This window comes from Clarias gariepinus, chromosome 2, assembly GCF_024256425.1.
Source record: "Clarias gariepinus isolate MV-2021 ecotype Netherlands chromosome 2, CGAR_prim_01v2, whole genome shotgun sequence".
NCBI lineage: Eukaryota > Metazoa > Chordata > Actinopteri > Siluriformes > Clariidae > Clarias > Clarias gariepinus.
The window spans coordinates 41,998,722-42,010,950 of record NC_071101.1 but is presented as its reverse complement, the minus strand read 5'-3'; the positions used below and the strand labels follow the sequence as shown (position 1 = coordinate 42,010,950).

At 40.6% G+C, this 12,229-nt stretch overlaps 1 protein-coding gene across 4 annotated transcripts in view; it reads left to right on the top strand.

Annotated features, from left to right (window-relative positions):
* epha7 (eph receptor A7) overlaps window positions 1-12,229 on the top strand; it is a 67,150-nt gene that overhangs the window by 44,734 nt on the left and 10,187 nt on the right. For all 4 annotated transcript variants that reach the window (XM_053476092.1, XM_053476078.1, XM_053476085.1 and 1 more), the window contains exons 6-9: window positions 7,088-7,212; window positions 8,211-8,385; window positions 10,074-10,182; window positions 10,924-10,979. In XM_053476092.1, the coding sequence (XP_053332067.1) occupies window positions 7,088-7,212; window positions 8,211-8,385; window positions 10,074-10,182; window positions 10,924-10,979 (465 nt within the window). The remainder of the gene's footprint in view (window positions 1-7,087; window positions 7,213-8,210; window positions 8,386-10,073; window positions 10,183-10,923; window positions 10,980-12,229) is intronic.

The following is a 12,229-nucleotide window of genomic DNA, read 5'->3' as shown; positions in this document are numbered from 1 at the left end:
AATATAGTTGTTATAAATTCAACAGGTGGACTTGTAAGATAGATTTACGTACTTGTAAGCTACAACTTAGACCGGGGGTCGGCAACGCTCAAATAGCCATTTGGACCCGTTTCCCACAGAAAAGAAGACACCAGGAGCCACAAAACCCTTTGACATCTAAAATGAAGATAGCATTGCATATATTGTTTTTGACCTTTATGCTATGTATAGAAAACTATAGTGTGTTGCATTTATGAAATCAATGAACTGCTACAGGGAAAATTCAATTTTATTTCTACATGAACAAAAACTTTTTGAACTCCAAAATAAAGATCTAAACATCTATTTGAGTCATCCTAGTATTTATGAAATAAAAGGACGAACTTAAATTATTCACCTGCAGCAAAACAAATAAATCGTTTGAGATTTCCATAATCTTCATGTTTAGAATTACATTAAAAAAAAACTAACAATGATGTGTGATGTGTAAACAGTTATTGAGTTTAAAAGGTGAGTGTGTATGCAAAAAAATTAAAGATTTACATATGTAAATTGTAAAGAAATTATAAATCGTAAAAATTATGTATGTAAATAGTGAGTTACAAAATATGAGTACAGACCTTAAGCTATAACATTTTATTGAACCACTTTTAATTAACAAGCTGCACACTATGGACTCAAAAAAAACCTTATAGGTTGACTTACTATGTATAGGTTCAGTTTCTGTGGTTCGTTGTGGTATGGCAGGAATGTAGCTCTCAATTCAACACATGTTTTTATGAGTTTGCTATTTCTGTAAACATTTGGTTAATGTGATTTATAGGTAAACCTAAAAAAATGTTTGTTTGAAACGCACTGTAAAGAATTATTGGTACAGAGTGTTAGGTTATTATAAGCTTAAGTTATTATGCTTAAACCACAGTGACTGCTAAGTGTTTCTTAGGAAATCAAATTTAGACACTTCTTTTAAGACTGTATAATCTTCATGGTCCCACCCAATTCCTGTCAACAAGAGCAAGATTTTAAGTAAGTGATTAAAAGAACCAGTCTCAGTCCTCAATAAAATAAAGCCTTTACAGTAGTCATTGTTTTGTACATGTCAGATTTGTGTATTTGTACAGAATGCATCTGGTTTTATGTGAATACAGCCTTGGGCATTGTCTCCGCATTGTTCAGAGATGACGAGATCTGCGCTTATTCACGCAAAGCTTCAGTATGCAGTTTTATTACGATGGGACCATCAAGGATTTTGAGTCCATGAAGCAGAAAGCTGCATGTTGTAGCCTTTCATTTTGCCAAAGGTCAGCCGAGGCTGTGAATAAAGTGCAGCGTGTTCACTAAACTGCTTTTATAGTGAGTAAGAGTCTGTTTTTCCTGTATTGTGTGTATGTGCTCCGAGAACCTGTTTATGTTATTCAGGGCGATTGTTGGCTGAAAATGTAAAAAGTTCTCGAGTTTTTTTTTTTTTTTTTTTTTTGCATCATTAGGCTTTATGTTCTTGTCCTTGTTCCTATAATAGGTACTAAAAGCATCATTGTTCAGTAAAGGTGTACTACAAATACAACAGGAGTGAGTACTGATGGTATTGAGGTTTAGTGACTTATTCTGTGCACTGTGCTCTTTTGAACATATTCTGTAGACGTGGCATGCATATTGTTTTCGCGACCAACCTATAGTAACCTCACAAGAAGTGAACAAACACAAGATTCACTTGGAAGCTTGTAGAGCACAGGTTTATTCCATACATCGCAGAAAACATTCCATATCATAACCGCGTTGCTGCATTTTCATTCATTATGCGCTGAGGTTCTTCCATCTTCTGGGAAATACGCTTTTCTCCACCTTTACTGCCGCTCGTTGGGAGAAACAGGCAGATGATTTTCCATCACTGTCATTTAAATTCACTTTAGTTACGTGCCCGAATATTGCGTTTGGACGGCGGGAAGAAAAAAAAAATAGCCTCCAGATTCAGCAGTAACGGAGCGGAAATGAATGCAGGACAGATGAGTAATGCGCCCATGCTGTACGTAGGAGGGTCCAGCCGTCTGGTGTCCACTACTGAGGGTAGAATAATATGATTTTAAGAAACAAGATTCAAATTTTTTGTCACTAACGCAAGTTGAAGTAGTTTGTACTTATTGGATGATACAGTGGTAATGTAGTGTTAAGCAGTGAATAAAAGTGCCCAGTGAGAGGCCCGGTTTTGTGAGCGGAGGAAAAAAAAAAGTGTGGAACAAATCACAAAAATAATTACCGACCCAACTGCCTAAACATCCTGCAGATATTTATTTTTTGTTTCAGTTCTGAAATTTCTCATCCAAGTTGACGCATCAAACTGGAACAGGATGGGGCTTAGCTTTAAAGTGTGGATTTCCCCTTTACGCTTTGACCCGTGCCATTTATTTTTTTTTCATAATTCAAGCCACCGGAATGATGACTATGATCAAACCTGAGCCACAAATTACTGGTGTGAGTCATCTGTTCATTTTTCGACTAAACAGGGAGGACGTGTTGCGTGTCCGTGTGAGGTGTGCATGTGTATGCGTGTATATATGCGCCTGGGCTGGAGTGCCTCTTTCGCCTCACTCTAATTGAAGCTGACAAAGCTCTCCGTTACGGTGGCTGAAGAGGCTCATTCCGGTCCGGGGAGCGAGTGAGCGAGTGGGAGAGAAAATGTTGTCACTGCAGTACCATCAGTTCCTCTCCACATTCATCAAAGTGCCGGACATCACTGGCTACTTGCTCTATTTTCTGACTCACTGAGCCCCTACTGACTGAGAGAACACACTCCTATCCTCTTCTTTCCTCTCCCCTCCTCTTGTTGCCTACACATCTCTTTTCTCTCCTCTCTTTTACAGTAGCTCCCTATTTTTCACCAGCATGTTCCTGGTCCTGGAGCCACATCCCAAATCTCATCTTTGTACTAAATTAAGAGCCAAGGCTTTACACAGCCATTATAGCAATAACAACGATTGTTGGGATTTGGATTGAGGCTGAGGTTCGCTGTTGCAGGTGTGAGGAATGCGTTCAGGATTGAAGCTTTTTGTGATTGTGGCTAAATGATGCCAAAAGCATTTCGCTGCTGGAACTGGATCAATTTTGGCAGCCAAGAATCAGCAGAAAAGTTTCTGAATTTGTTGGTATCTTTTTGTTGTTAGGGATGTAATGATATATCATTGCATAATGAATCTGAATGCAATATCAAAATCAGATATTGCATTCATGGAGAATGCAATATCTGATATTGCATTCATGGAGAGCCAAAAATTATTTGCGCTTATTCTCAGTGTGAAAAAAAAAAAAAACAGGAATTGACCAATAACCCAGCAGTAACCCAGAAGTTATATGATAACACAACCATGTTATAATGATTTTACAGTAGCGCATCATCAGTTTTCCAACAACACTATGTCCGCGTCTCTGAGATCAATTTCTGTGTCAGAATTTGTTTTTTTAGTCTTAATTTTTGGAGTAATTTTAAATATATTCATTCATTTTTTTTATTATTATTTCTTTTAATTATTTAAGTTTATTTATATTATTATGACATCACCTATGATATTTTGTGAAGGGCCCTCTTGTGCATTTAAGCATTATTAGGGCCCAAGCACTATGACAACAGGCCTATGACATCATAGTGTGTGAAGGATGAATTGTTTTTACAAGGAATTTTTTTGACCAGCATCCAGGGCTTTATGAGGATCTTAACCTTCTCAAAAAGTCATGAAAATCAGCACACATGTTGGAATCTGCTGCCATTAGGATATTTAATCGGCTGGGCCCTGGGCGTGGCGCGAGGCCTTCACACAAGATTTGCTGCATTGCATCTCATTAAGCTGAACAACTTTCGCTGCGCTTGTCATTGGCTTTGCTCAACAGGAAGCAAGTTATTTTGGGTTGTTTGCAAAATGTACCCAAAGGATTTTGATGTACTCCTCCTAAGGGATTTTTACGAGACTGGGCCAGTTTAATCTCAAGACTTTAAGGATGCAAAATTGCGAAGGGATTTTTGATATCTCAAATGGATCAGCCATGTCAATACCTTAAACTTATGCTAAAAATTGGCTCATAACGTCCAGAATCCAGGAATTTTTGGAAAAGTTAACAAGGTGGCAATGGCACAGGTGCTTGGGCCTGATCATTGTTGTTCATTTTTCATGAATGTTTTAATAATTTTTTTCTAAAATTTAAAGGGAATCGACTTTTGAACCTAGTCATTAATTTTCACAATCTAATCGATTTAATCAGCATCGTTAAGCGATCAGAAAAAGTCACCAGAGTGTATCGAAATACTTTTTCGGAAATCGAAATTTCTTTTGTTGTTTGATTTTTGTTTGTTTTGGTATGTTTTTTCCGTTTTTTTTTTTTCATTAGTTTTAAGATTAACTTATTATGTGTGTATGTTAAAGTGCTAAAACCTTTGTAAAACTAGTCCTTTTTGATAATCGGTCATAAAACCAGAAAAAAAAACCCAACCACAAGAAAAATCCCCAACTTATCCCAGACATTGACACCCCTTCGGGAGGGTTAATTTTGGTTTTGGACACTTCCTAAATCCAACACCCCCCCCTCTCTCCACTGACTGTTCGAAGGCTTCAAAGCTCTGACCAGGGAGATTAGAGCCAGAGGCTACTGCACATGCTCTGCTCTACTAATACACCCACACCGACCCACACACACACACACACACACACACCCTTTCTGCACCATTGGCGTCTGCACCATTTCCTATGACACATCGAATTACACTGCTATCAGAATGTGCTCCATCACGCTGAAATGAGGTCATCGCATGTATATCTAACAGCATGTGCTGAGCCGGAGCAGCAATCTGGCCCTAGCATGCTTAATTCCCGCATCATCAGAAAGCACATGTCTCGATTTCCCGCGTGAGTAATTGAAAATTTAGCGGGGATAAGGCTCGAGAGTGGGCGTACGAGGAATCCGTCTGCTCTCGGTCTCGATTCAAATAGCTTTCCTAATTGAAAGAAATGAGCTTATACATTCCGCTCATCAACGTATTTCCTATGCAAAGTCAAAAAGAAAAAAAAAAAAAAAACATGATGAAACTTTTATAATGAAGTTTTATAATGAAGTGACATTTTCCTACTGCTAAAGCTAGAGGGTGGGAGTAGGGGTGTGTGTGAGGAGTGGGGGAGGGGGCAACGCAGGCAGAGAAAGTCGAAGGATATTAAAAATCCCCATGCATAATGTAGCTCTAATGTATTCTAATGCAGAACATGATGGAAGCCCACTTCCTCCTGAATTACATGGGGCTTCCGAAGGTCGCTTATACCCCTGCTAATGTTGCTAATGTTGGCTATCCTGCACAATCTATCTCCGGACAATTTTTTGTGTAAAAAAATAAATAAAAGAATAATAAAAAATAAATCAGTTTGTCCAGTCCAATGTCAAGCATCTCGTTTATGGAAATAAAAAAGGCAGAGTCTGTGTTAGCATTTGTAATTTTATTTTCCTCTTACAGAAGTAGACTCATTTGTAACTGGTTGTTTTTGATAGATACTTTATCGATCCTTAAGGAAATTTTAAAGCGTATGGGTTTACAACCCCGAACTCAAATGCTCATGACTCCATCTATGATGGATGTGCGTTTCATTCAAACAGACTAAAATACTGCAGGTTGTTTTAATGCAGGAAAGCATAAAACATAAAAACAGAGCGTAAGGACCTCTCCAAGTCCACCACCCGGGGCAACCTTCAGCCTCGCTCACCAAAGTGACAGACAAACAGCGAAGAGGGAAAAATATCCAATTACTCAGCTTCGAGTCTTCTCAAGTGTACAAGTGTCATATTAAATTGCGAGCCCTCGCCGCGGCCGTCGCTATATTCCTCGTCCTCTTGCGTAATTGACACTCGCTGCATACGACTGAGCAACAAGCGCAGAACCGCGAACGAAAGCAAGATTAGCGGCCTACTTCCTACTAGGGCTTGGATTTATGGAATGTCATAAATGACCAGGTTGATTATAAGATGTACCTTTTATAGGTATGAGTTTAAAAATGATGTTGAAGTCGATGTAAGGCTCGGGAGTACGGAGTGGCGGGGCACAGGCTGGTGTGTGCATGTGTGTGCATGTGTGTTTCACACTGTTTGAGTCCGATTACATGAGACGTGTCAAAACAGAGTTTGACTGGTGCGGTCTGGAGGCCCAGGCTGCCGTTTGCATTAGTGTCAAATGCTCAAAATCCGGATTTAATCCGCAGTCTCGCGTTGGCGTCGGGTCACTGCAGAGCAAAGCCCTGGACCTGCAAGGTCATGACTTAATGCTTTCCCCGGATCAGATAAACGTCCTTGTGAGAGTTATTTTTTCCCATTTTTTTGCATAGATGAATTTTTGTTATCCCCATCCCTCCAGTTGCTCTCTCTTTCTCATCCCAGTGGCGCTCCAACCAATATGACATCATGTAGCAGAACAGGGCGTAAGGAATACTGTACTGTTAAAGGAAAAATTTTCTATTCATCATCACAAAGCACTGGAAACTCCTTCCAGTCAGCTTGCATGTTTTACAGTGAGGCACTGGATCTAATGTCTGCTTATTCCTTTAGTTAAAGTGCCTTTGTGATAAGAACCGGATTAGCATTACTCTTGGAACGGTGGCTGATCAACAGCCATGATGAGAAAAAATGAAGTGAGCGATCATGGCAAGGCGCCGTCAAGTGCCGGTTGTTAATTGGAATGTTCATCAGAGGAGATGTGGTTGAGTCATGGTTTAAGTAAGGCTTTGCGAAAAAGGCTTGCAGAGTCTTGGGCGTCTTCAGGGGCCATGCGAGGCAATCCTGTGGTCGGAATTAATTGCCGTTCATGAAGGCGGACGTGACTTTTTTCTTTTTTTTTTTTCCTTCTAGACGTCTTCCGGTGTTTGCTCTGTAATTGAAATTTCCATTACCAGCCGCAAAACATTCAGGAGCCGGAGCGTGAATATTTATCAGCCTGGCAGTCGAGACGTGTGTGTGCGCATACAGTACAGTATGTGTGTGTTTTTTCACTATAGGATCCAGTGGGTTGATGTTTGCAAAGTTTCACGTCTCACAGTTGCAACTTCTCCGTCTGAGTCGTTCTCTCTCTCTCTCTCTGGTTGTGTTCCAGCTCCGTCGCAGGTCAGCGAGGTGATAAAGGAGCGCGTGCAGGAGCACAGCATCCAGCTCTCGTGGCAGGAACCCGAGCAGCCCAACGGAGTCATCACTGAATATGAGATCAAGTACTACGAGAAGGTGAGTGTATTAAAGTCAGACAGAGAGAGAGAAAACGAGAGAAAGCAGCGTTGAGGGATCCTGAGCGAGTGCACGCGTAGGCGTGTGTTTTGAAAGCAGGAAGAATGCTGTTCTGTCTCTGCGTTTGTGTATAGGTACCTGCCTGTCAGAGCCCAGGGTTTTCTCGCGTTCCATCTTTCCTCCTGACTCGTCTTCCTCTACGCCGTATCATCCGCGTTCCTACCTGCCGGCAAACGCGGAGGTCCGTCCGGAACACATCCTTCTGTAATAATCTCAGTAATGAATAAGGCACTCGGGAGAGCTGAATTAGCCAGAAGACTTTTCCTTGCTAGAAAATATAACCACACACAGAAAGGTGACACACACTGTACCGGAGGCTGCAAAGCTCTCATTACACTCCACACAGCTTGTTCCCAGACACACTGCTGTTTTACAAACAGCCGAGCCATGTACATGAATGTGCATGACGTCACACAGCACTAACGAATTCACGTACATTAACGTCATTTGTATTGTCATTTCAAGCCATTCCTGTAAGCGATGCTCATATACTGTACAGTACCATGTTTACCTAAGAGCTAACACAAAGGCTTTAAAACGTCCTTTAAAAAGCAAGCGACGTTTAACGATCAGTCTGTTTCCTGGGCAGATCCGGGGCTGTGGTTGGAAAATTAGAGACGAGCGTTCCCTCGACCGTCCTTAACTTTAACTTAACAACATGTGCGGCGAGAGAAAGAGAAGCAGATTATGTGCAAACCTCTCGAGACTCGAACCCGTTGTAAACTAAGCACTGATCTCCACGGCTTTCTTTCTCACAGTTACCACAGTAACATATCGTTCTTTCGATGCCCTTACAACATCCGAACAATAAATAAATTAATAAGCTCTTGGATTGAAAAACCCTCAAGAGCAGATTTTCCTCTGGAAAAGGTTTTTGCTTTACTTAGTGTCTTTCCAAATAAGGGAAATTATTATATTTGTGTTTTTTTTACATGAAGGACCAGAAGGATCGGATCTACTCGACGGTCAAGTCCAGGTCCACATCAGCCACGGTGAACAACCTGAAGCCCAGCACGGCGTACATATTCCAGATTAGAGCCTTCACCTCGGCCGGATACGGCATGTTCGGCCCAAGGCTCGAAGTCACCACTAAGGACGAGTCATCGGGAGCAGGTATGGATTATAGATATGGTTGACCTTCTGTTACGTGTAAATGTGTTACTCAATCTTAAGTGAAAATGATAGTTCTGGAAATGAAAAGATACATACACACCGATCACAAACATTAAGCCCAGTATTACTGTGTCACCTTGTGCCAGTGGAGCAGCTCTGGCTCCATGGCGCATGACTCTACAGGACCTCTGGGGTGTGCTGGCACCAGGACATTTGCAGCAGATCCTTTGGGTGTCCTGTGTCGCGGGGTGGACACTCCATGGATCTGACTTGTTTGTCTGGTGCATCCCACCGACGCTCTGTTGAATTCGGATCTGGGGAGTTTGGAGGCCGGATCAACAACCTTGAACTTGTTGCACTGGATGTTCTAGTGCATTTCTATCCTTGCTATCGTTAACTTTTTTCAGCAATTTTAACCACGTTGACTTTTCTATGGGACCCAACCACAAGCAATGATAGGCCTTTGATCATCAGGTCACTGGAATATAATGGATAATCAGTGTTATTCAATTTACCTGGCGGTAATGTTAGTATTATGACTGATCGGTGTGTGTATATATACAGTGAATAAATATAAATAACCCAGAAACTAGATATTTAAAGCCCTATACACAGATTTTAGAGAACCTTATTTATTTTTATTCCAACTTACCTTTGACTGCTTACTTGGCAAGGTAAAGTGCTTTTTTTAAAGCGAGCCAAAACAAAAACAGCCCACGCACCTTTCCGTTTTTCGTTGTCTTCGGTTCGTTCACAGACGAGGCGCTTGCCAACTTACCGGCAACGGCTCCCGCGTATGGGTCAAAAGCTCTCGCGGAGACAGAAAAGTCTATAAGTACAATTTTTCATTTATCACAGACAGCTGCAGCTATTTATCTATTACCTGCTGGTTATACACGCCTCCTACCCCTGGCCAGGGCTTGACCACACCTCCAGGAATCTTTTGCTGTGACATGTTGAACTTTTGTAAGCATGTTTATTAGTAATATTATGAGTTTATAAGTACAGAATATCAAAGCAAGCTGTTTTTATTTATTAATATTGAAATATTACTGTCAATGCTTTCTGCGTTTCTTTGCTTCTCGAAGCCGTTATCAGAGCAGGACCATGCGACTCCACAGTAACCCCCTTCGCAAGTAAAAATTACGAACGCCCTGTCAAAATCCCCGCCATGACGTGCTCTTTAAATACCGCTGTCTCGCTGTATAATTTATTGAGGCCGGAGCTGCATATCCTGTTCCCTCAGCACTCTGTCAATGCGAGTGCTCTTTTAGTGGCGGAGAAGCGGTCCGAACGTGAAACGCTCCAACCTGAATGTGTCATTGTTTCAAATGAAGGGCACCACGTTTCCCGCTGGGAACTATTAAGCCCATTTTCAGAAACGGTAGAACCGTGCACTCGGAGAGCACCCCCAAAATAGAACATGGAGAAGCCGGGGAAGGAAAAAAAAGCGGGTTACGCTCGGGTCTAATGCTTACCTACTGAATGACTGAATGAGCCTAAATCTTTTGGAGTGCCCAAAATTAGTTGGAAATGTTCACATTTATTCATCCAGCAAGCATGACAGTACTGGTACTTGGGTAAAGGGTAAAGGGTGGGGTTAAGGTATACAGTATGTACTGTACATACATACAGTATGTGTCGCTGTGTAACAAGTTCTCCTTCTTTTTATATTCTGTTTGTGACAGCCACAATTGTTTCGAGCGAGCAGAACCCGGTCATCATCATCGCCGTGGTGGCGGTAGCCGGCACCATCATCCTGGTGTTCATGGTGTTCGGCTTCATCATCGGGAGAAGGTACGCTCTCGCGGCCCCCGTTGACTCGCCGCTCCTGTGAGTCTCCTCCGCTCGGGCACGTGCTTGCCTTTTGTTTCCTGTCTCTCATCGGCGTCACGGTGGACTCTTCCACACACACACAAACATACTTCCCTCCCCCGAGCTGATTGCTTACCCATCAGCATGCCACTTGTGTCACCAGTGTCCATGCCAGGAACGACAGTGCGCTCCTTTTTTTTTTTTTTTTTTTGCATGTTTTGGATATAATGGAAAGGAAGGACGCTCTTGGAAAAGGATGAAAGTCCACTTTGTTTCTTTTTGACGGCACATGAATGTGCGTACACACATATGTGTCTGTGTGTGTGTGTCTGTGTGTGCACGTTTCGTTCATCCTCCCCCATCACTTGTAAGCATGCCTGTGTGTGGCTGAATGCTTTGCTGCTTTCTTAGCATCTTTGTGTTTAAAGGCCCAAGTTGCATATTATAACAGTTCTCAAATCTGATTAAAAAGAAATATTTCTATTACAGTATATAGGGTCTCTAAACTTAAAAATGTTTAATAAAAAAACAAATATAAAATTACTTAAGAACAAAAAATGTGACAGTGTTAATATAAAGTTTTCTGTGAGGACATAATAGATTTGGAAGGAGTCTCCAGTTTCAGTAGTTAGGTGTATTAGTTGCACTCTAGTACAACCTGTTTACACCTCTTTCTCTCTCTCTTTCTCTCTCTCTCTATCTCTCTCTCTATCTCTTTTAAAGGCATTGTGGGTACAGTAAGGCAGACCAGGAAGGAGATGAAGAGCTTTACTTCCAATGTGAGTATCATGTTTTGCTAGCATGACTGTACACATACTGTACACATTCTCAGATTTAAATAAAAAAATAAAATCACTGTACTAATTAAATAATGTTAAATGAATAAATATTTTTCTTAGAAATTTAAGAGTTAATCAAGTAGAAAAAAAACTGTGCGTTTTGGTTTATGTTGCTAGCATGTTTCCTCTTCATTGTCATGGCTAATATATGTGTTCTTTCAAGATTTTTTTTTTTTTTTTTTTATAAATCGTCACTAAACAAAAAATCTCAATATTTAAGGATTAAAATTAGCATCTCTTCAGTTCTTACCCTTTCAAATGTTTGATCCTTTGCCACAAATATTAGTGAGTTTCAACCTTCTTTGGTTACTCATTGGTGTTAGCATCTTTTCCTTTTAATTCACAAGGATTTTAATAAGACTTTATTTATTCATTTTTGTTTGTGCCAGATAGTTCTAAAATGTTTTTTCTTATCCAAACATCGATGGATATTAGCATCTTAGCATCTTCTGGTATTAGCATCTTCTGTTGTTTCTGTCAGAGCTGAGTCTCTACAGTTGCAAACTTGCTAACTCTTGCTAAAACATCACAAACTGGGTTGTTTTTTGTTTTTTGTTTTTTTAGCAAGTTTGGTCATAAATTACTTAATTATTTAAAAAGTTCGGGGGGGGGGGGGGTAGCATCAGAATTAGCATACTTTCCTCAGGACATTAGCATAAGCGCCTCTTTCCTGTCAGAGCACTGTACTGTAGGTTACCAGCATTTTAGCTTCAGTATTATTTAGCCCTTTGCTTTCACAGACCTACTGTACTGTAGCTCACTCGTTTCTGGTCCGAGAATGGCTCGAAAAAAATTGGGGGGAAAAAAAGTAAAAAAAAAAACATGTAGTATTAAATAATAAAAGAATTAAATTATAAATATATATAAATGAATTAATTACCCCTTTAATGTCTGGAACTCACTCTATTGACAATGAATGGGGTTTTACAGTGTAGCGACAGTGAGTCAGCAAAAAAAGTAATAAACTGCTAATTTGCTCTAAAATTTGGTCATACCCCCATAAAACTCATATCTCTCGGGTCTCGGACTCGGGTCTCCTCTCTCAAACATAAAAAAATAACACTCTAGTACCAAAGTTTCCTAAGAACAAGAGAGCCGATGTCCCCATTCATGTCAACGTAATGGCGACAAAAATTTCTTAAAATTTTAGCATTAATATTAGCTTTTCAGTTAGGGTGCTTCTTATGTCA